Source organism: Phaethon aethereus, assembly GCF_964289735.1.
Source record: "Phaethon aethereus genome assembly, chromosome: 20".
NCBI classification, from domain to species: Eukaryota; Metazoa; Chordata; class Aves; order Phaethontiformes; family Phaethontidae; genus Phaethon; species Phaethon aethereus.
Window position 1 is genome coordinate 1,124,686 of NC_138596.1, and position 21,363 is coordinate 1,146,048.

The following is a 21,363-nucleotide window of genomic DNA, read 5'->3' on the forward strand; positions in this document are numbered from 1 at the left end:
TCAGGCATCTCTCGGGGTTGGATTCCCGGCGGGCTGCGGCTGCTGGTAATACAGAGGGCCCTTGCTGCTTGAGAGGGCACCGCTGAGAGTGGTGTGTGTCTGGTCACGCTCTTCTCTGTCACTGAGCTTCCAGGCTCTTCCCCAGGCCGCCCCGCCTGGGGATTTGCAGGGCAGACAGATATGTTAAAACTAGAAGTGGGGAACAGCCGATCCCAGGGGTGCACTGAGCTTGTGATTGACAGTTGAAATGAGCCTGAATGTGGATTTGAGACCCCCAAGCCAGCCCCCTCCCTTTGTTCTGGCAGTGGGGACAAGGCACACGGTAGTGTGACATGGTAGTGTCACTGCTGCTCCTGCGGACCGAGGCGCTGCAACGAAGGGGGTGTCCCTCAGCACTGCGCAGGGGTGGAAAGAGCCTGGGAGCCTTGAGTCCCACTGCTGTCCCACCACTGTTGAACTATTCAACTGTCCCAGTGTCAGCCCCATGAATGTTACCTGAACCCGCAGCCACCAGCACTCCTTTGAACCCTGGTGGGTGTCAGTGTGACACCCAGCCCAGAGCAGGTCCGGCTCTGACTCCTCTCAGCTCCCTTCGCCTCCTGGTGATTTCTCTGGATTTGTCTCTTGCAGATGGCAGAACGGAAACTCCTTGTTCTTTTTGGCAGCCAAACTGGGACAGCTCAAGACACAGCTGAGAGAATTGCCAGAGAAGCCAAGCGACGGCACTTCCACTGCAAAGTGGAGGCGCTAGACAGCTATGATGTGGTGAGTGGTGATGCAAAGGGGAGCTCTAGGCACTTCTGGTCTTGTTGCATCTCCACCAACCCCATTTTTGGCATTCAGGCATCCTTCACCCTTGCTGTGACCTGCTGTATTTCACCAGACCCTGGCTCTGTGCCCTTCCTGAGGGCAGCTTGTGCTTAACTCAGCTGAAAACGTGTGAAAACTGAGTGATGACTCTTGGGATAGAGCTTGTGTTAGATGACAGATGCTCAGCCGTACCCTGCAAGGCAAGGAGCACCAAGGAGCTGATACAGCAGGCAGCGTGTGGGCAGCAGATGCTGCTGCAAGTGCCTGTAGAGGAGGTTGTGCCACACAGGGCCGCGGGTGTTATTCTGAGTGTGGTCTGTCCGTGAACTCGATGTGATGTTAGCAGCCATGTCAGGACAGCCAGGACACGTGTTTGTAGGCTGCTGACCTGCATGTGCCTTTCCATGTTTGTGCCCACAGGCCAACCTCATCAATGAGCTGTTGGTGGTATTTGTGTGTGCAACCACTGGTCAGGGTGACCCACCTGACAACATGAAGGTAGGACGTATTCCTGTCCATGTTGCTTTTATATTTCTCGTCCAGTGACTTGGATTTCTCTCTTGAAGCAACTAGAGCAATGGTTATTTTTGGAGGGGGGAGCTTGGGAGCAGCACCAGTCACATCTCGTGTTACTGATGGGACACGGGCAGGGAGCTGGTGAGGTTTCAGCAGCTTAACAGCTGAGAGGGGCCCCGCCATTGCAAGAGGCATGGGTTTGTGGAGGGCTCAGAGAGCATCGTCCTCCTGGCATGTAGCAGGGGTGGCTACTTTCAGGGGTCACCTCTGCAGAAGGCCATGCTCCCCACTCTGTTGTGACTCAGCAGAAGGCAGGAGGGACCCTGTGGGTGGGCAGGCGGGGAGCTAGGAACAGGCAGGCAGGGGAGGCTTCCTTGGCAGCAGTGTGACTCCTTGGCTGTGTCCCTCACAGATGTTCTGGCGGTTTCTGTTCCGGAAGAACCTGCCACCTGGTTCTCTCTGCCAGCTGGACTATGCTGTGCTGGGCCTTGGTGACTCCTCCTATCCCAAGTAAGTAGTTCTGCAGCTCCTTGCCTGGCCACAACAGCCACTCCTCGCAGCTGTGGCTGCAGGCGAGACCAGAGTGGCTGGAGAACGAAGGGGCAAGGGGAGACAGAGCCTGACTCTAGAGCAGCAGCTCAGATGAAACATAATTCCCACCAGCCTTAAAAGTCCTTGCCCTACCAGCCCACGTCCCTTCTAATCCTCAGGAACTGGTCTTCTGCCCATTTCTTTCTTCCCAGCCTCTTCAAGCAAATTCTTTGCTGCACCGTGTTTCAATCGGCTGTTACAGCCATGCGCTTCTCTGTCTGAATTGTGGGAAATCCTGTGCCACAGCAATTTCAGTGGTCCAAGCTGACAGGAGACATGAAACAGAGTTTTAGGTAGCAGCCAGCCCCATTGGTCCCAGTTCTCTCCCAAAAGATTGTTCCCATGTGCTCAAAAGAGTTGTAGTGGGAGGGATGGGAGTGTGCCTGAGCTTTGTGGGGCAGTGAGGGGCTAGAGGGAAGGAAGTGTTTCGCTGCCCTGAAGGGAAGCTTGACCTCCACAAGTCCCTTCTGGGAAGATGGGCACAGCCTGTGTGGCCCAGCAAGTGGCAGCCAGCTGCTTCTCTGAGCTGCCTTGGGATGGAGGTGTGGGCTGGGCAGGGCGCAGGGCCAGATCGTGTGTGCTGGCTCTGGCTGCACTGCTTCTGTGCTGCTCTAGCGTAGCCCTGGCAGCGTGTGCTGGCTCATGCAGCCAGTGCCTGCTGTCCTGCTGGAGGAGTGCTGTCCTCTGCAGCTGCAGTTATTTTTCTTGCTCAGGTTTAATTTTGTTGCGAAGAAGCTTCACAAACGGGTGCTACAGCTTGGGGGCAACCCTCTGCTGCCAGTGGCACTGGGAGATGACCAGCATGACTTGGGGTAAGAGCTCAGTGGAGGGGGGCAGGTGGAGCCCTGGGGTGCACTACAATTTTATCCTTGGGCTGACGGCAGGGCTGATGTGGCCAGCAGCCTCCTGCTGCTCTGTGGATGTGCTGATCTCTGCTCGTAACTCTTCTGTGCCAAGACCTGGGTCACTTGCTTCTCCAGGGTGTCCCACGACCCCCAGTGTGTGCCAGCATCTCCTGGCTCTGCCCCAGCCCTGTTCAGACCGGGGGCAGCTGTGTCACACAGCCGTATACCTGCAGGCACTACAGCAGCCTGAGCTGTGCTGCTGTTCTCCTCGCATGGGGTGGAGGCTGTGTGTGGCTTGTGGGGTCAGTGAATGCCACTAGTTGTGCTCGGGGGGCTGGTGGTTCTGTTCAGACATCACTGGTTGGGTCCCAGAGAGCGAGTGAGTGCTTAGCATGGCTGAGATGTGTTCCCAGACTGAAGCTGGAAGAGAACAGCATGGAGCGACTGTGCAGCGAAAGGGGAGTAGAAGTGGTTTCCCAGGGGTGGCTCAATGTTGTCTGGGTGCAGGGGTAGCAGCACTTGAGTCTGGATAGATGCTGTTGCTCTGCTGTAGCCTGAATTTCCCACTTGCAGGCCAGATGCAGTGGTTGATCCATGGCTCCTGGCCTTATGGGACAAGATCCTCGCCTTGTATCCTCTCCCTCCTGGCCTTGAGATCATCAGTCCAGATGTACGGTGAGTGCAGAGGGTAGGCAGGGACGGCTGGAGCTGGCTGGTGTGAAATGCCATGCTTCCTTGGCTGTTCTCCAGGGTAAAGATATGCCCTGCTTTGACCAGGAAGCCTCGCCACACAGCTTCTGGTGTCCCAAGTACCCCTTGGACTTTGGCCACGGGTGGCCCATCTCTCTCTGGATGGGGTGTCTCTTGTCCCCTGGGTGTGTGTGTCAGCTGCCCTGGCAGGGTTCTGTCCATCTTGCTGTCCTGATGTGCCTCTGCCCTTGGCAGACCTGCTGACCATGTGTGCCTAGCTAGCCTCCCTCTGCCTGCTCTGGAGCCTTTAGGATCTCCTTCTCCTGGCAGTCTGCATTGCGTTCCGTTACCACAGGCCAGCTCTAGCGGACAGGGATGATGGGTGGTGAATACAGTAGGAGACTTCAGGCCTCTCCCTGCCTCCAGCCTCTAGTGCTATGGCAGCAGAGGAGCTGTGATATGGAAGTAACCACACTGCATTGCTCTCCTCCCCACAGCCTGCCCCCAAAATATACCCTGCACTACCTGGCTGAGGACTCCCTGCACCTTGATAGTGGCCTGCTCCAGCCAACAGCACCCAGGGGTATTCCCTCCGAGCTGCATCCCTTCGCTGCCCAGATGGTGTCCAATCAGCGGGTCACGGCAGAGTCCCATTTCCAGGATGTCCGGCTCATCGAGTTCGATGTCACAGGCTCAGGGATCACGTGAGCATTTTCCTGATTCCCTCAAGCTTTTCTGTGTGGGATCTGGTGTCCCATAGCCTGCCTTCCTCTTCAACTCCCCTTCTTCAGTAATATCTGAGGCTGCAGCCTCATGGATGTGATCCCTGCTGCACCTTACGCCTCCATGACAAAGTCAGGGGCGTATGGCAGTGTGGGTCCTGCCTGTGGTCCAGCTGTCTGTGCCTTGTCAGGTTAGGGAGCATAATGTTAGTGACACTGGAAATTGGGCTGAGTTGTGGCCTCTCCCCTGGTGCGGATGCTGGTCAGGCTGGCGATGCTGTGCCTGTGGGCCTGCCCCATGGCTGCCCTCGGCAGGTCCCGCTGCATCCGCAGGTTCAGGGCAGGAGATGTGGTGATGATCCAGCCCCAGAACTGCCCCGAAGACGTGCAGCAGTTCTGCCAGCTCCTGCGCCTGGATCCAGACAGACGCTTTGTGCTGAAGCCCACGGAGCCTGGTAGGTCCTGCCTGCTGCTCCTTTCCCTTCCTTCCAGGATGGGGCAGTTCCCTGAGCTCTGGCCCAGCCTGGAGCCCTGCTTTTCCTTTGCTTTAGGCACAGTAAGAAGGGAGTTGGGAGTAGCTGATGGATCCATAGAATCTTTGGGTTGCAAGAGACCTTTAAAGGTCACCTAGTCCAACCCCCCCTGCAGTGAGCAGGGGCATCTTCAACTAGATCAGGTTGCTCAGAGCCCCGTCTAGCCTGATCTGGAATGTTCCCAGGGATGGGGCATCTACCACCTCTCTGGGCAACCTGGGCCAGGGTTTCACCACCCTCATGGTGAAATGTTTCTTCCTCAGATCTAGTCTAAATCTGCCTTCTTTCAGTTTAAAACCCTTACCTCTTGTCCCATCGCTACAGGCCCTGCTAAAAAGTCTGTCCCCATCTGTCTTCTAAGACCCCTTTAAGCCCTGGCAGGCTGCAATAAGGTCTCCCCGGAGCCTTCTCTTCTCCAGGCTGAACAACCCCAACTCCCTCAGCCTGTTCTCCCAGCAGAGCTGTTCCAACCCTCGGAGCATTGCTGTGGCCTCCTCTGGCCCCGCTCCAACAGGTCGCTGTCTGCTCTGAGGGCTCCGGAGCTGGATGCAGCACTGCAGGGGGGTCTCCCCAGAGCGGAGCAGAGGGGCAGAATCCCCTCCCTTGCCCTGCTGGCCACGCAGCTTTGGGTGCAGCCCAGGACACGGTTGGCGTTCTGGGCTGCGAGGGTACATTGCCAGCTCATGTCCAGCTTTTCACCCACCAGTGCCCCCAAGTCCTTCTCGGCAGGGCTGCTCTCCATCCCTTCATCCCCCAGCCTGTAGTGATAGCGGGGGTTGCCCCGACCCAGCTGCAGGACCCTGCACTTGGCCTTGTTGAACCTCATGAGGTTCACATGGGCCCATTCCTCGAGCTTGTCCAGGTCCCTCTGGATGGCATTCCGTCCCTCAGGCGTGTCAACCACACCACTCAGCTCGGTGTCATCTGCAAACTTGCTGAGGGTGCACTAGATCCCACTGACTATGTCATTGATGAAGACATTAAACAGTACTGGTCCCAGTACGGACCCCTGAGGGACACTGCTCATCACCTATCTCCGTCTGGATGTTGAGCCGTTGACCACTACCCTCTGGGTGCAACCAACCAATCAATTCCTCATCCACTGAATAGTCTACCCATCAAATCTGTATCTCTCCAATTTAGAGAGAAGGATGTTGTGGAGAACGGTGTCAGAGGCCTTACAGAAGTCCAGATAGACGATATTGGTAGCTCTTCCGTTGTCTACTGATGTGGTCACCCCATCATAGAAGGCCACTAGGTTGGTCAGGTGGTGAAGCCATGCTGGCTCTCTCGATTCACCTCCCTGCCCTCTATGTGCCTTAGCAGAGCTTCTAGGAGGATCTGCTCCATGATCTTCCCAGGCACAGAGGTGAGGCTGGCAGGTTGGTGGTTCCCAGGGTCCTCCTTGTTACCCTTTTTAAAAATGGGTGCAGTGTTTCCCTTTTTCTAGCTTCCAGGGACGTCACCTGACTGCCAGGACTTTCCAAATGTCATGGAGAGGGACTTGGCAACTGCATCAGCCAATTCCCTTAGGACTCTGGGATGCATCTCGTCAGGTCCCATAGACTTGAGTATGTTCAGGTTTCTCAGGTGGTCTCAAACCTGATCTTCTCTAACAGTGGGAGGGGCTTTGCTCCTCCAGTCCCCATCTTGCAGGCCATCCCCTCGAGAGGTGTGGGAAGAGAAGTGAAGACTGCCAGTGGAGACTAAGGCAAAGAAGCCATTGAGTACCCCAGCCTTCTCCTCATCCATTGTTGCCAGTTTGCCAGTCTTGCTCACCAAGGGGGGTATGCTTTCGTTGACCTTCCTTTTCTGGCTGATGTACCTGTCAAAGCCCTTCTTATTATTCTTTGCATCCCTTGCCAAGTTCAGGATACAGGATATCTGCCTGTCTTGTGGCACGGGGGCTCTCCTTCTCTCCCAGTGCTCTGCACACGCGCACCCTGTGTGGATCTGGTGCAATGCGTGGGAGGAACCCAACAGTGTCCAGGCTGCACCACCACCTTATGTATTTGCAGCTTCCAGCCCAGAGCGTGGATGATCCTGCAGCCTCCCGAGCCCAAGAACCAAGTCAGGTTGCTCATACTGCTGCCCCATCCATGCCGTGCCTCCTTGCCCTGGATGTGCATGTTTTCCCACTCTGCCTGTGCCCCAGGGACCTACTGCAGGTGCTTTTGCAGCCACAAACTGGCACCAACAATTAGCGAAACCCCTTGGAGGCCCCTTGGAGCCCTTGGTGGCTCTGCAGTCTGCATGATACTGGGAGAGTTTTCGCTCCTCTCCTGTGAGTCCCCATTCCCCCTCCATCTCTCACGCGTGTCTGAGTGCTGAGATTTTTGCCTGGCAGGTAAACCCAAGGGAAGTTCAGGCTGCTCCTCACTCCCTTGGGAGAGAAGCAGGAGACAAGGACAGGCCTGACACATGACACTGCTGGTTATTTCTGCTGCAGTGTGTGCAGGCAAGGTGGGACCTGTATTGATAAGGCATCGTCCTAAAGCACTTGCATAAAGTGACAGCTCAACACCACTGACTTTCTCTATTGCAAACCTGTGGGCTTTAAAAGCAAGCTGGGGAGAGCAGGAAGGAGTGGGGGCTCATGGGAGGAAGCAGTGATGGCAGTAGCTAAAGTTGGCTAGCATGTTCATGCAATGTGTGGGTGCCTGCAGGCAGCAGGGCTACCCTTGTTTGGGTGCCTGGGTAGTGCCAGAGCTGCAGGGGCAACAGGCAGGCAGTGCTTGGGTGTCCTGCCCTGGTGCTGGTTCTGAGCTCTCCCCACTGCCTTGCCTTGCAGGAACGTGCCTCCCTGCCCTGTTGCCACAGCCCTGCACCATCTGGCACCTGGTCACTCACTACCTGGACATCTCCTGTGTGCCACGGCGCTCCTTCTTTGAGCTCTTGTCCTACTTCTCTACGAACGAGCTGGAGCGGGAGAAGTTGCAGGAGTTCAGCTCTGCGCAGGGCCAGGAAGAGCTGTACAGCTACTGCAACCGGCCCCGCAGGACCATTCTCGAGGTAGGGCTGGGGGAGCATGGCAAATCCACTCCACGAGAGCTGTGCCATGGCATAATGCACCCAGACAGATGATCAGCCATAATTTCTTGGCTGGGGAATTTAATCTACTTCACCCATTTTCTGAAGTGTCCTTGGATTTTCACTGGTGGTTAAGACCTGCTTCACATCCTTCTGTGCTCTGTGGTGGGTCCTGTGCTGCAGCCCTGGGGGAGGGCAGTGGAACAGGGCAGTTGGTGCCTTTGGTCAAGGGCAGCGTGTCACAGCAGTGTGGGAGAGCCAGTGCTGCCCTGAGAAACAGGCAGGCTGCCTTCTGGGGTGCACAGGGGTCTCATCTTCTCTTGGCTTTGCAGGCCCTCTGGGATTTCCCTCACACCACGTGTGCAATTCCACCCGAATACCTGCTGGATCTCATCCCTCGCATCAGACCCCGCGCTTTCTCAATCGCCTCCTCCTTGCTGGTAGGAGCTCAGCCCTTCTTGGCCTCGTGTTGGGCTCTGAGCTGAGGGTCTGACCACTGGTGCCATGCTCACCACAGACATTCAAGCTGTAGTCCTGGACCCTCTGAACACCCATAGCCCACGCAAACCCCTGCTCCACTGTGAGCCTGCGGCAGCCTGACATGCTGGATGTAAACCCCAGGGCTCTGCCAGCCTCTGGATTAGGGCGCTTGCCCTCCTGCAGCCCTACAAGTGCCAGGGCTGGCCCGGTGCACTGCAGAGGTCTGGTGTCCTTGTCATGGAGAGTGGTGGGATGAGGCTGGGAGTGTCCTCGGTGGTCTGGCCTTGGGAAGGGGGAGTGCTGCTTCTTGCTGCTGCTAGGAGGTGGCAGTGGGACCTGGCCCCAGGTGGTTTGGCAGACACGAGTCCATGTGTGGGTGGCATTTGTCCTCCATGGGTGCCTCTTGGGTTGGACAGTCTCTGTTGCCGTTGCCAGCTGTGCAGAGCATTCCCACAGCAATGCTTCTCTGGGAAAACTCCCTTCCCTTTTGGAAAAGTTTTGGGCAAGGGTGTGCTCCATTTGTATGTCTGACTGGTAGTTTCAGGCTAGGATGAGTGTGGCAGATGTCCTGGCAGGACCTGGGCACAGACTTTGTCCCTGGAGGAGGCACTGGGCTCTTCTCATTTCTCATGGCTCCTGTCTGGACACAGGTTCACCCTCACCGGATCCAGATCCTCATGGCAGTAGTGCGGTACAAGACTCGGCTCAGCAAACCACGCCGTGGTCTCTGCTCTACCTGGTTGGCTTCTCTCAATCCAGAGCAAGGTGATTGCTTGGACTCTGTAAAAACACTGCGTGCTTGCCACAGCACACAGAGCCGATCCCATGGGACCATGGTGGAACTGTGTGTATGTTGGCCATGTGCTGGAGGTGCTTGGACCCTGGATGGTGCACCACCTCCATGGGGAGCTGGAGCACGCTGGCATGGCAGGACAGGCTGAACTCACAACAGCCATCCTTCCTTGCTGCTTCCATCCTCTTCAGAGCATGGCATGCTCCTCCAGCTTGCCCAGAGCACCCAAGCTCCTGGTTTTCTCCCAGCAGCTCGACCCTCCTGCTTCTAGTGCCAGCGTGCCCTGCTGTCCCACAGTAAGCTGCGCCTGGAGCAGGTAGTGCTCTGACTGCTGGACGCCTCCAGCCCCATAGCACCAGCTCTGGGAAGGATAGTCCTTCTTTTGAGTGCATCCATCCTGTCCTGCAAGGCCAGTGTGTGCTGCTTATCTGCTGTAACCACAAAACCCCTCCAGCTGGGTCATCAAGCAGATGTGTCAAGCTCACAGGGTCTCCTTGCTGCAGGGTGGTAGATAATTGCTCTGTATGACTCCAGGGCAAGATTGGGTCTTCTTAGAGTACCTAGATGGGGATCTTCACCCCTCCTCTGGCTCCCCGAGGAGGCAAGTTGGCCCGCTCTTACTCAACAGCCAGGTTGAGATCTCTGCTTGCCTCCATCGCTGTCTTCCCTGGCACCAGCTGTGTGAGGAGAAGGCTATCCCACAGCCTGTGTGCTGTGAGGGTTCACTCAGGTGCTTGCAGAGACAGTGCTGAGACAGCTGAAGTGCTTTTCATACACACATAGTGTGCCCGTGGCACCAGGGATGCCTTGGTGCCGGGGTGGTGGTAAGCCAGGTGCTGTCCATATCTTCGGAGCATCCTGGAAGAGCTGCAGGGTGTCACAGGTACAGTGGTGGTAGGGTGATGCTAGTCAGTCTGTTTTGCAGGTGATGTCCGGGTGCCTCTTTGGGTGAAGAAAGGAGGAATGAAGTTCCCATCTGACCCTGACACCCCCGTGATCATGATTGGCCCTGGCACAGGAGTGGCACCTTTCCGAGCAGCCATACAGGAGCGGGTGGCACAAGGACGTAGAGGTGAGGGATGGTCCTTCGAGGGACTGGCAATGCCCCTTGCTGCAGACAGCCCTGTGTTCAGCATATGGGAAGGAGGGACTGGGGGCTCCTGAGGGTTTGGACAGGCCCAGGCTTTGCTGTGTTTTGAGTGGGAGCAAGCTGGGCTCTGGGGCAGGTGAGGACCGGAGCCTGGTGTGTGCAGCCTGTGTGGCTGCAACAGGCTGTGGTGCAAGGCTGCTCCTTGGGTCGGGGTAGGGCTCTGCAGAGGCTCTTTCTTGGCTCTCTCTGAGCGGAGATGGGTTACTGAGCTCATTCTCTGCTGCACAGGGAGTTGTGCCTCCACCCTTGTCCCATCCTCATTCCCCCAGCTCAGCTGTGGGTCTCAGCAGGAAGCTGAGGCTGGTGGGGGGAACAGGCAGCCCTGGGGGGCTCTTCTTGCCCTACCTGGCCCCCATCTCCTGCTTTTCCAGTACACAGGGGCCTCTGGTTGCCACAGGTCACTTGGTTTTGTGCTCATATGGCTTCTGGCCCTTCCAGGCCAGGGCTGCCAGTCAGGGGCAGCAGAGAGGTGAGAGCCTTGGGGCTCTGCCACAGGTCCCGTGGGCACCACCAGTCCCCAGAACTTGCAGGGTGTTCAGTTCACCAAGCACAGCCCTTGTGGTCTGTTCTCTGCAGGGAACTGCCTGTTCTTTGGCTGCCGCCAGAAATCGAAGGACTTCTACTGCGAGGCGGAGTGGGAAGAGCTGGTGACAAAGGGCTTCCTGACTCTCTTCACGGCTTTCTCCAGGGACCAGGTTAGTTCCTAGAGGAGGAGGGTGGATACAGAAGCATCTCAGGCAGCACTGAAGGGATGCTGATGGTGTTTCTGGCCCCTGTACCTGTTGGCATGACCTGTGAAGGGCCTGGTGGTGTGTCACGGTGGTCACCTCAGTCCCCCACACCCCCTTGGTGCTGGCCGGGATCCCCACCAGCACTGCAGTGCCACTGCCCAGCTGGGACGTGTCTGGCTGCATTGAGCTAGAAAGGTTGCTGGGACGGAGCTGGCAAACGCCAGAGAAGATAAGGCGTTAGCCAGCTTTGTTTGGCTGGACCACGTGAGTGATAAAAGGCTTCCAAGCCCCTCAGGGGGGTCACCAGGCAACAACCTTTCTTGGTTGAGTGCCACCCTTCCCACCATGTCCCTCTGATAGCTGGCTGAAGCTGAGGAGCTTGGCCTCCATGACGGCTTCCCCTGAGCCTCAGCCGTGCAAGAGAAAGCTCCCCAGAGGTACCAGCACCACCACAACTCAGCCCCTCGCTTTGCTCCCTTATTTCCCAGGCAGTGTCTTTGGTGTGCAGCTCTCAGCCCCTCTCTGAGCTGCAGGGCTTTTTACGTTGCCAGAGAGTATCCCGTGAGCTGGGACTCTGTTTAACTGCCTTGCTCTGTCCCTTGATGGCACTGAAAGCTCAGTCTGCTTTTGAAACAGAGATCTGATTAAAAAGGGTCAGTGAGAATGGGCATTTCTACATAGCTCAGCTGCACCAGTCTTTTTCTCCTGGCTGTGTACATGCATTGACATGAAGCCAGCATCTTTTATCCAGTCACTTGTAAGGCATGAGTTGAATGCCTCTGTGAAGGCTTTCCAATTCTTTGATGAACAGGAGCAACACTGCAGAGGTTTGCTGGATGACCAGTCTGCCATTTTTCTGGTGGCTCACACAGTGAAGGGGGGACCTGCTGTTCCACAAACCTGGAGAGCAGCCCCAGCCCCTCCTCCTGCCCTCGCAGACTCTAGAGGGACAGGACTCGCATTGGAGTGTGCCTCCCAGCCTCCCTGCTTTGCCATCTCTGTGGGGTAAAGCAGTTTGTCATGGTTTTCTGCCACCGAGGCCTTGCAGTGCAGCACAGAGGGGCAAGCGAGAGCGCAGCCAGGTAAGATGTGCCACATTGGGCCATTGTACCTGTGGCTCTAAGAGGTTCCACAGCTGTTAACTTGTCAAAAAGTTTGTTTTCGAAGAGCTTGGCAGGATCTCCATAGCTGAGCAGGATTTCCCTCTTCTCTCTGTAAGGTCCCCTTTGACCTTCTCTCGCATCACATCTGCCCCGTGGTCCAGACTGATTGATCCCAGCCTAATGCGGCTGTTGCTAATTCTCAGCAGGGTGCCCTGGTGTTTAGCTGAGATGTTGTGACCCATGTTTGTCGCTGGGGTACTCTGGTTTCTAGGTAGCTGCAGGTCCTTAAACGACCCACTTGGAGCCCCAGCCTCGTCAGCAGAGCCTCTGTCAGCACTTAGCTGATTAATGTTAATGATGCTGAAGCTGAGCTACTGTCTGGCTCTGTCAGTGCTTGCAATGGGCCTGCTTACCTCCTGCGTTGCCGGCGGCCAGGTCGGAGCAGTGGAGCTGTGCCTGGAGGTGACCTGACTCGCCAGTGTAATGCAACCAGTGGAGCCACGTGGGACCTGCAGACTGCACGGTGACCAACTCTTTTGACAGCTGGGGCTGGTTGCTGCTTGGGGTTGCTCCCACGCACACCTCCAAACTGCAGCATGCAGGGAGCCTGAAACGTAGCAAGAGCCTTGTTGCCTTTGGGGCTGGACAGGAGGGAGGAGGCTGTGCCTGTGGCTCAGCTCACTGCTGTGCAGACCCCAGCCTGGTGGGACATGCGGCAGAGGGCCTGGCCTCCATCACAGTGTCACCTTTGTCACGGAGGAGCCGTCTGGGGCGGCAGTGAATTCAGGCACGTTGGCAATGGTGTTCCTCTTGGGCAGAAGCCAGAGCTGTAGGCAGTTACTTGGAAGCGTGAAGTCTTGTGGATTAACCCTTTGGGAACTCTCCTCAGTTGGGCTGTACTGTGCCAAAAGCCAGTCGTATCCAGTCTCTAAGCACAGCAGAGGAGCAGGGAGTGGGACCAAGGCTGTCTTTCCAAGCTTCCTGCTCTTCTGAGCTGTTTCAGGCCTCCAGCAGGTGACAGGGCTGGGACTGGCAGCCAGGGGTGCAGGGAAGGGTCTCTGCCCTGCAGCTGCCCTTGCACAGGGAGGCCACTGAGCCTCTTCTGCCCATGCTGGGAGAGAGGGCAGGAGGGGAGCCCTCACAGGGACTCCCCAGCTTATGGCTCTGGCTGTTCACCAGAGCTGGAGCAGGCAGGGGGCAGCCAAAGGATTTGGTGGGGGGGCTACTTGGGGCACATCCTCCAGTTAAGCTCCTGCTGCTGCACCCTTCTCTCACCAACCCATCCTAGTGCATTGACATGAGGTGTGGAGTTCCCCTTCCCTGTGTGAAAGTTGATCCAACTACTTCTCCCAGTGCCCTCTGCTCTGGGGGGCTGCCCTGCCCTGAGCTCTTGCAAACAGCCCCTGAGAACAGTCCCCAGGGGCTGGGCAGGTATGCTGGGGCTGCTGCCAGGGCTGGCAGGCTCAGTACTGTGTTCCCCTGCAGGAGGAGAAGGTTTATGTTCAGCACCACATCCGGGAGAACCGAAAGCTGGTGTGGGATCTGCTGAGCAGCAGGAGTGCTCATGTCTACCTGGCTGGGTGAGTGAGAGGTCTCCATGCAGGGACTGGGGGAGTGGGGCTGCACATCGCTGCGTCTCCACCTCCCTGGAGGCTTTACCTCAGCTCAGCCTCCAGAGCGAGTGCACCCTGCACCCTGGCAGGTCTCTGGGCACTGCACTGAGCACCACAGAAGGACCAGCTCATTCCTTCTGTCTGTACATCCTGCTCTGCAAGCCCTGGCCTGCGAAGGACATTTCTTACCTACCCTGTGCTCCAGTTAGGAGGGGCAGAGCTGGCACTGTGGTCAAGGTGCTCCAGCCGACCCCGTGTGCTCATCCCTCCAACTGCCAGCACCTGTAACTGGCGTCATTTGAAAGCAGGCTGCCTGGCCTCTGACCCATGGCAAATCACACATGGTAGAGCCCTGACCTGTCTTCACACCCCTCTCGTCCAGTGGGGCTCAGTGAAACCAGAGAAAAAACACTTGTACAGTTCCTGTGGCTGCTTGGGTGGCCAGGAGGCTTTTAAAGCACAATATGCCAGTGCTTCACCAGTTCTGGAATTTGTGAACAACAGCTTTCGGGACCCTTGGCACATTCTGGCTGGCTCTTCACACCCAGAACTGCATTCCCAGGGCAGAGACGAGCACCGCAGCCTGCCTCCTTTGACAGTGCAGCCTTTCACTAGGTGGTTACCTTGGGCTGGTTGGAAACCTCAAACAGTTGGCCAAAAGTGAGGCCTGGTCTTTGGATGCAGAGCATCTGCAGCTCCGTTCCTAGCTCTGTGGCTGTTTTCCTGGGCAAAGCCCTTAACCTGCCTGCCCTTGTCGCTGCCTGTATGGCAGGGAGGAGGCTGCTCAGCCGCTGCCCGGGGCGAGTGTTGTGAAATGCTTTGGGCTCTTTGAGCCGGCGAGAGGCTGGCGATGGTGTTTGTCGTGCACCCCATGACCTGGAAAGCACCGTGCAAACCTGTGCCTTGCTGTCGACATGAGGAGCAATTGCAGGAGGCTCTTTCCTGCCTGTCCTGCACGAGAGCAGGAACTTCCCCGGTGCCTCACAGCGCAAGACTGGCCTCGCTGCATTCCTGGGAGAAGGAGATTTTTGTTTACTGCCCAGGAAGTGGAGGCCAGGCTGCTCACTGCCCCTCCCTTGCTGCTGCATCAGCACTGCCGCCTGGTCTGGTGTGCCTCGCTGCACTGCAGGGCTTCTTGGGGCCCTTACCCCAAGCTGGTGATTCCTACTCATGATCTGGGCTTCAGGTTTGGTTTCCTCCATAAAGCTGCACCTGGGACTTGGGGCTGTGCCTCTGTCCACAGCCCAAATGCTGAGACTGTTGGGCAGCTGTTGGGTGACCACTGGACATGGTGTCCTGATGGCTCTGTCCTCTCCTTCCATCCACTTTGCTGCTTTCTGGTGTTGATGGAGACACCCTGGGGGCTGCCAAAAAAGGATCAGTGTCTTGGAAAGAGCAAGGCTTGCACAGCTCTCCCCATTGCAGGATTTTGCAGTGGCCATGAGGATGGTGTTTTGGACACTGTGGTTGCTCTGAGATCCATCTCGCTGGGGTCTTCATCCCTGACATGGAGTGACCCTCAGCCCTGATCAGGCAGGTGGGATCTGAGAACTTTGTCCTCCTTGTACAAGTGGCAACTGTCCTGTTTGCAATGGGCACGTGCCCACCGCTCCTGAATAGCCCGTGCCACATGTAATGACACCTGGGATCACAGTGCCCCACCCTAGCCCACAGACTCTGAACTGCCAGTGGGGTGCCAAACGGGAGGGTGCAGGTGACAGACCCTGAAAATGGCCTTTTTTCCCCCTAAAAATGGTACTCTCAGTTTCAGCCACACTAGGAGAAAGATGGGGAGAGTGGATCCTGGGCTGTGTGTCCCTGAGCAGTGGCCCTGGGCCATGTAACATGGTGTGTCTGCCTTCCTGGGCCCTTGCTGGCTGGGGCAGCGTCTGGTGAGCCAGAGCTCTATCTTCTCAAGATTGTGCCCGGCTTATCTAGCCTGGGGGCAAAAAGGTTGAAAATGTCAAATATCTATTTTTTGCAGAAAGAGACAGACATGTTTTCCATCATAAGCCCAGCTACATTATCTTGCGCTTGCATATCAGTGCCTGACTCAGAAACAATATGACTCTCCCAAAAAAAGAAGACCTCCTTTCTGTGTATTTTGGGATGTTAATCAGCTTCAAACACAAGTCAGAATTCTGCCTTGTTCTTGGGAAACATCAAGGACATTGCCAGAGGCTCGTGCCAATTGGAGAAGCCTGGGAAATTTTTTGTTAGATTTTTTTTGTCACACAGTCGGTTCATCAAATGAAACTCTCCAGGAAAAAGTCTGAATTTCTTATTTCTCATAAGAAATAATTGCACTTGGAAGTGTTGAATCTTATTCGGTTATTTTCTGCACAGGAACCTGTGTTTTCTTCACCATTTCTCTTATTTCGAGGTTTGAACTGGCTTTGGTTACAAAAGTTGCCATCAAAACAATCATTCCAGATTTCTTGAAAGGAGGCAGTGGCCAGCCGGAAGCAGCTGCTCCTTCGCAGCAGTCGTCTTACCCAGCTCAGGATCAGACATGTTTTCCATCGAACGTTTCCCCTGAGATGAAAGCACAGTTTCCTGCCCTCCTGCCGATAAATTATGACTTGTGCATATTCCCCACGTCCCTCTAATGAGGGTGATGGGAAATGGAGCAATACAGAGGCCAGGGTCAGGGCTACTGAGCTTTGATGCTCCTTCACCGGAGACTGGGTACTGTGGCCAGGTCTTCGCCTGCAAATGTCGGCGCTGAAAAGCCCTGTGCGGGTAACGGCGCCGCTCGCTAGGGAGTGGTACGAGCTGCCTCTCGAAGCCTGTCATTTATTCGGTGCCAGGGTGAGGCAGGTTCCCACCACCCTGATGCAGCGGCAGCCTGTGCTGTGGGGGCGGTGGGTTCGGCCGCAGGAACTGCTGCGCGCTGATGGGCTGCCTTGCCAGAGCACTGGGGCTGCAGATATGCCCCCGGTCTTCCTGCTCGCCCTCCATTGTGCCGCTTACTCTCTCTTCCAGGAATGCCAAGCAGATGCCAGCGGCGGTGGCCGAAGCCCTGCAGTCAGTGTTGCAGATGGAAGGTGGCCTGTCACCCTCCGAAGCAGAGGAGCATTTAACTGCCTTGGAACGGTCCCAGCGCTTCCAGTCTGAAACATGGTCGTAAGCCTGGCTCCCTGCGTACCCCTTCCCTGCGAGCTCTACCTGAATAAAGGACGCAGCAAAATGATCGGCCTCGGGCATCGTCCTTGGGCTGGGATTATCCCAGCCAGGACAGGGGTCTGGCGGAGGGTGGATTTACCCAACCCAGCCCTTCGTGATGGCAGTAGGGCCACAGCAGGCAGGGGTAACCTCTGCCCTAGGGCTGTGGGTTTGGCATGGGTAGAGCCTGGCTCCCCATGCCCACACCCTGCCAGAGCAGAGGCGAGAAGTCTCTGTGGTGGGAACTGTCACGTGCTCCAGCTCCTGGGGTCCCTGGGCTGGGTGAGCAGCACCTGCAGGCATTGCTAGAGCTGTGGCGTTGGCAGCAGCCATTGTTTGTGGTAGGACCTAGAGGAAGTGAGCTGTTGCATGGGAGTCTCTCCACCCTGGCATTAGTCAGCGGCAGCAGCGCTTGCTGCAGGAGGCTGCCTTGACAGACCTGTTCCCCCTGTCTCCAGTGGCTGAGGCCAGCAGGAATGGGCGCAGGAGGAAGCTTTGATCCCTCTGTCTCTGCTGCCAGTTCATCTCCTGAGCCTGCTCAATGCCGAGCTCTGAGCTCCCCAAGTGCCTGTTCCCATTGAGTTATCCCATTCCCTGAGCATCTGCTCTGCTGGACCCATCCTCCACCCCATCCTGGGAGCTGCTCCCAGCTGGGGCCAGACGAGCCGGCAGCCTCCATCCCTTTCCCTGGCAGCCTCAGGGCCATGCGCCTTCCTAGCCCTGCCGGTGCCCCAGTGGGGTCAGTGCCACCACCTTCCTCCCCCAGTTCAGTGAACTCGGTGCCACTGTGTAAATAGCAATTAGGGCCCAGGGCATGAATCAGCCAGGGACAGTCCCTGGGAGCAGGCTGGGACAGGAAGGGACAGCAGTGCCACGCCATGCCTGTGACCCAGACGCCCTCCCACGCGCCGGATCATGGGGTCCTCCACGGGCAAGTGGCGCTCCAGGGCATTGCTTGAGCTACAGCACTGCAGTGAGTGGAACCGGGGCACTTTTTGGGTCTCCCCACCCCACTGCTTTGCCAGTGCTGCCTTGCTGCAAAGAGCCATTGCACTTGCAGACCCAGGCTGGGCTGGATATCCCCATGTCCTGGGGACAGCCGGGGGGCCAGCGTGGAGCTGCTGCATGGCAGTCCTCACACTGGTGACACCATCCCCTTGCATGGGACACTATACAGGCTGTGCTCTTCCTTTCAAGCCCTGCAAGCTGCTTATGGGGCATGGCAGGGAGAGGTGGCCCAGCGCAGGGACCAGCCCAGGGGACAGGGATGAGCTGGGGGGCTGCACTGGGGCAGTGCAGGGCCCATGCTGCCATGCCCCACGGGCAGCGGTGTGGGGAGCTGTGGCCACAGAGGTGGCTCCATTTTTGCTGGGCGAGGAGAAGAGGCGGCCGTGGGCCCAGCTCCTCCCTGGCTCCCGCGGGAGCTGATTGGCGCGGGCATGGCTGCCTGCCCCGCACTGCTTGCATTTGAGCTGCTTCCAGAAGCTGACAAACCAGACTGGTTAGAGCCAGGCTCAGCCCCAGCCCTGCCTAGCCCACGGCAGGCAGCAGCTGCCTGCACGGGTGCCTGCCACGCCTGCACCCCTTGCCGGCACAGCGGGCAGCGCCTGGCAGTGCCCATCTTGTTGCCCTCTCCACCGGACCGTGGCGGGTCAGTACTGCGTCAGCGCTGAGGAGGAGGAAGAGGAGGAGGAGGAGGAGGAGGAGGAGCAGGAGGAAGTGGCTGCTGGATGCTCACAGCAATGCCCCTCTTGGGGTGGCCTATCGGTGAGGGTGATGGGGATGCACCCCGCTTTGGGGGCTCTTGACCCATCTGCCTGGGAGGGGGTCCCAAACTGTGCCGGAGGGATGACAGGACTCAGTGCAGACGCCAGTGCCTTTAAACCCTTCTGGCAGCTGTGCTGAAGGCCACCTGCCCTGGAGCAGCACCCACATCCCTCGCTCAGCCCCGCGGGGACTCGGGGGGTGGTGGGTGAGGAAGGTGGCTGTGGAGCAGCCACCCCCATGGAGCTGGCAACGGGCGAGGAGGCAGAGCCTGGCCCCCAGCCGGTGCACGCAGCCGGCGGGGAGGGCTGTGCCAGGCAGCAGGGTGAGAACGAGACTGTGGGGTCAGGGGGCCCCGGGGAGCCACCCCAGCTCTATGCAGAGGCACTTGCTGCTGCCTGGGGTCGCTGGAATCAGCTGCCGGTGGAGGATGCAACCAAGCCGCTCCCACCTGGGCATGATGAGCCGCTTGCCCACGGTGCCACCCTGCCTGTGGGGCAGGACCCTCCTGCTGCTGCCATCACCAGCCCCATCCTGCCCCACGAGGAGAGCCCAGTGCTGCGGGGAGGGTCGTCCAGCCTGGAAAGTGCCTCCAGCTCCATCCTGAGCCTCTCTGGTGAGGAAGAGGAGACGTCAAGTGACGAGGTGGTGGCTGCAGCAGAGCCATGCTGCGTGCCGGCGGGCAGCGAGGACGAGTGCCCCATCTGCACGGAGCCCTACGATGACCAGCGGCACAAACCAGCTCTGCTCAACTGCAACCACGGTCTCTGCCGCGCCTGCCTGCGCGCCATCATGGACACAGCTGCCAGCGCTGAGTTCGGCCGCGTGCGCTGTCCCATCTGCCGCCAGAAGACGCCCATGCTGGAGTGGGAGATTTGCAAGCTGCAAGAGGAGCTACTCCTGCTGCATGCCCAGCCCGGCTCCCCTGGTGCTCTGACCACCTCTCGGCCCCCTGCCCTGCCGCCCCGGCGCCCGGGCCTCGCCGGTGCCCTCGAGCATCGCTTCCAGGTGCGCTTCCACACCAGCCGCATGTTCGGGTGTCTGCCCTGCGTCCGCTACCCACCCTGCCTCATCCATGCGCTGGGGCGGCTGGAGCGCCGCTGCCGCTGCTGCTACCTCCTGGTGCTGGCGCTGCTGCTGGTGGCCGAGATGCTCAGCCTGCTCCTCATCTTCCTCCCCATTGTCCTGATGGTGCTGCTCTTCCTCATCCTCGATAAATAGTGCTGGGTTTGTGCCTCCAGGATGGGCCATGCTTGGGGAGAGGAGCCCCATTCCTGCTTCGCCCCAGGGGCTGCTGCTGGGTCGTGGTGCCAGCCTAGGAGCGAGATCATGAACCGAGCCGTCAGGGAAGCCCTGGTACTGCCAGTGAGCCCGAAGCAGGTGAGGCAGTGGAGGAGCCGGGACGGGCAGCCGAGGGAGGCAGCCCCAGAGCCGGGCATTGCTTGTGTCCTGCCAGGCACCACAGCACTGCAGCAGCAAAGGGGCGAATGGAGCAGGAGCCCTTACTACACTGGGAGCACAGACTGGAAATACAATTTGGTTTTGTACCACGGCGGTGTCCAGCTGAGTTCGGTGCCCAGTTCTGTCTGGGCATGTCCCCTCAGGGTCCAGCAGTGACATGAGGAGGGGACAGGGGCAGGCAGTGGTCCTCAGCCACCCTGGGAGAGGCTGCCTCCCCCACCATGGCAGCTCCCAGCCCTGGCCAAGCGGTGCCAGCCCGTGCTCGTGCCTTGCCCTGCATGGAGATAAGAGAGCAAACATGGCTCTGTCCCCATGGCCTGGCACTGGCAGTACGGAGCAGGACTGTCTAGTGGGGCCCTGAGTGCCCAGGGATAGGCAGGTTCGGCCGCAGCCGTTCACTGCAGGCAGAGGGGCGCGCGGCGAGCGCAGCACCGGGCTGTGCCCATGTGAGACCTGCCCATGGCTGCGGCGGGCAGGAATACCTCAGTGCGGAGTGGGATGTGGGCTCTACTGCTTACCCGGCAGCTGGCCCTGCGCGGGGGCTGCGTCCCAGCCAGGTGCCGTGCTCTGCTCCCCGGGACCCCCCAGGGGTTGTCTGGGCCATGGCGTGGCTCCTCTGCACCCTTGTTCCCCACCACGCAGGACAGGGCACAGGGCTGGCAGCCACTTACTGGAGACAGCCATGCCCCGAGGAGACGGGTTGGTTCCAGGCTTTCAGCCACCTTTGGGCTGGTGGTGGGTGTCAGGGAAGTGTCAGACCCTTGTGCCCCCCCAAGCTCCCATCATGGGGGGGTCTGTCTCCTGTGGAGCTGATACCCATCTTTGCAGCCTGGAATGTGCTGCTACTTATTTATCCCTGCCAGCCTCCTCTCGGCACCCTGCCAAAGCTCTAGGCAGACCCTATGCCAAATCGCCCCCCTGTGCTGTTACCCCTCTCCGTCCCCACTCTGCCCGTCCCCACCGAGGGGCTGGCTGACGCCGCCGTGCCCCATCCGCCTGCCCGGCCATCCTGGGGTTGTGCAACCAGCCGCCTGTCCCAGCTTCACCCTTCTCCCCCGGAAACGCGCTGCAGGCACCTCCCCAGGGCTGCAGGGCACCGCGGGGTACCACTACCCAACCGTCCCTTCCCTTTCCTCCCGCAGAGGGGCCAAGTCCGGGGGAGCTGGCGGATGCCCCCCTGCCTGCACAGCCCTGCTGGAAACCCGTGCCCTGGTGCCCCCGGCGGCAGAGATTTGGGCCATGGCCCTCGCCAGGGCCCCCGGGCTACTCTCAGCATCGGTGCTGCCCTGCGTAGCTCCGGCAGGAGCAGGGCACCCCAAAACGGGTCAGGCTGGGAGGCAGAGGCCCCCCCGGCCCCCGTTGCACC

The 21,363-nt window shown here is 58.4% G+C and overlaps 2 protein-coding genes across 2 annotated transcripts; both read left to right on the forward strand.

Moving 5' to 3' along the window:
* Positions 1-630: 630 nt before the first annotated feature.
* On the forward strand, positions 631-16,752 carry NDOR1 (NADPH dependent diflavin oxidoreductase 1; the record flags this gene model as incomplete). Its single annotated transcript, XM_082009002.1, has 14 exons — positions 631-765; positions 1,231-1,308; positions 1,739-1,836; positions 2,631-2,729; positions 3,336-3,437; positions 3,950-4,156; positions 4,508-4,629; positions 7,499-7,719; positions 8,070-8,177; positions 8,868-8,982; positions 9,936-10,082; positions 10,737-10,855; positions 13,480-13,574; positions 16,593-16,752. The coding sequence occupies 14 exons, from the start codon at positions 631-633 to the stop codon at positions 16,735-16,737; spliced, it is 1,791 nt and encodes a 596-aa protein (XP_081865128.1). The 3' UTR covers positions 16,738-16,752.
* A 2,024-nt stretch (positions 16,753-18,776) lies between these two features.
* LOC309412250 (ring finger protein-like) lies at positions 18,777-20,227 on the forward strand (the record flags this gene model as incomplete). Its single annotated transcript, XM_082009122.1, has 1 exon — positions 18,777-20,227. One exon carries the CDS (start codon positions 18,777-18,779, stop codon positions 19,755-19,757), a length of 981 nt encoding a protein of 326 aa, XP_081865248.1. The 3' UTR covers positions 19,758-20,227.
* Between the last annotated feature and the right edge of the window lie 1,136 nt (positions 20,228-21,363).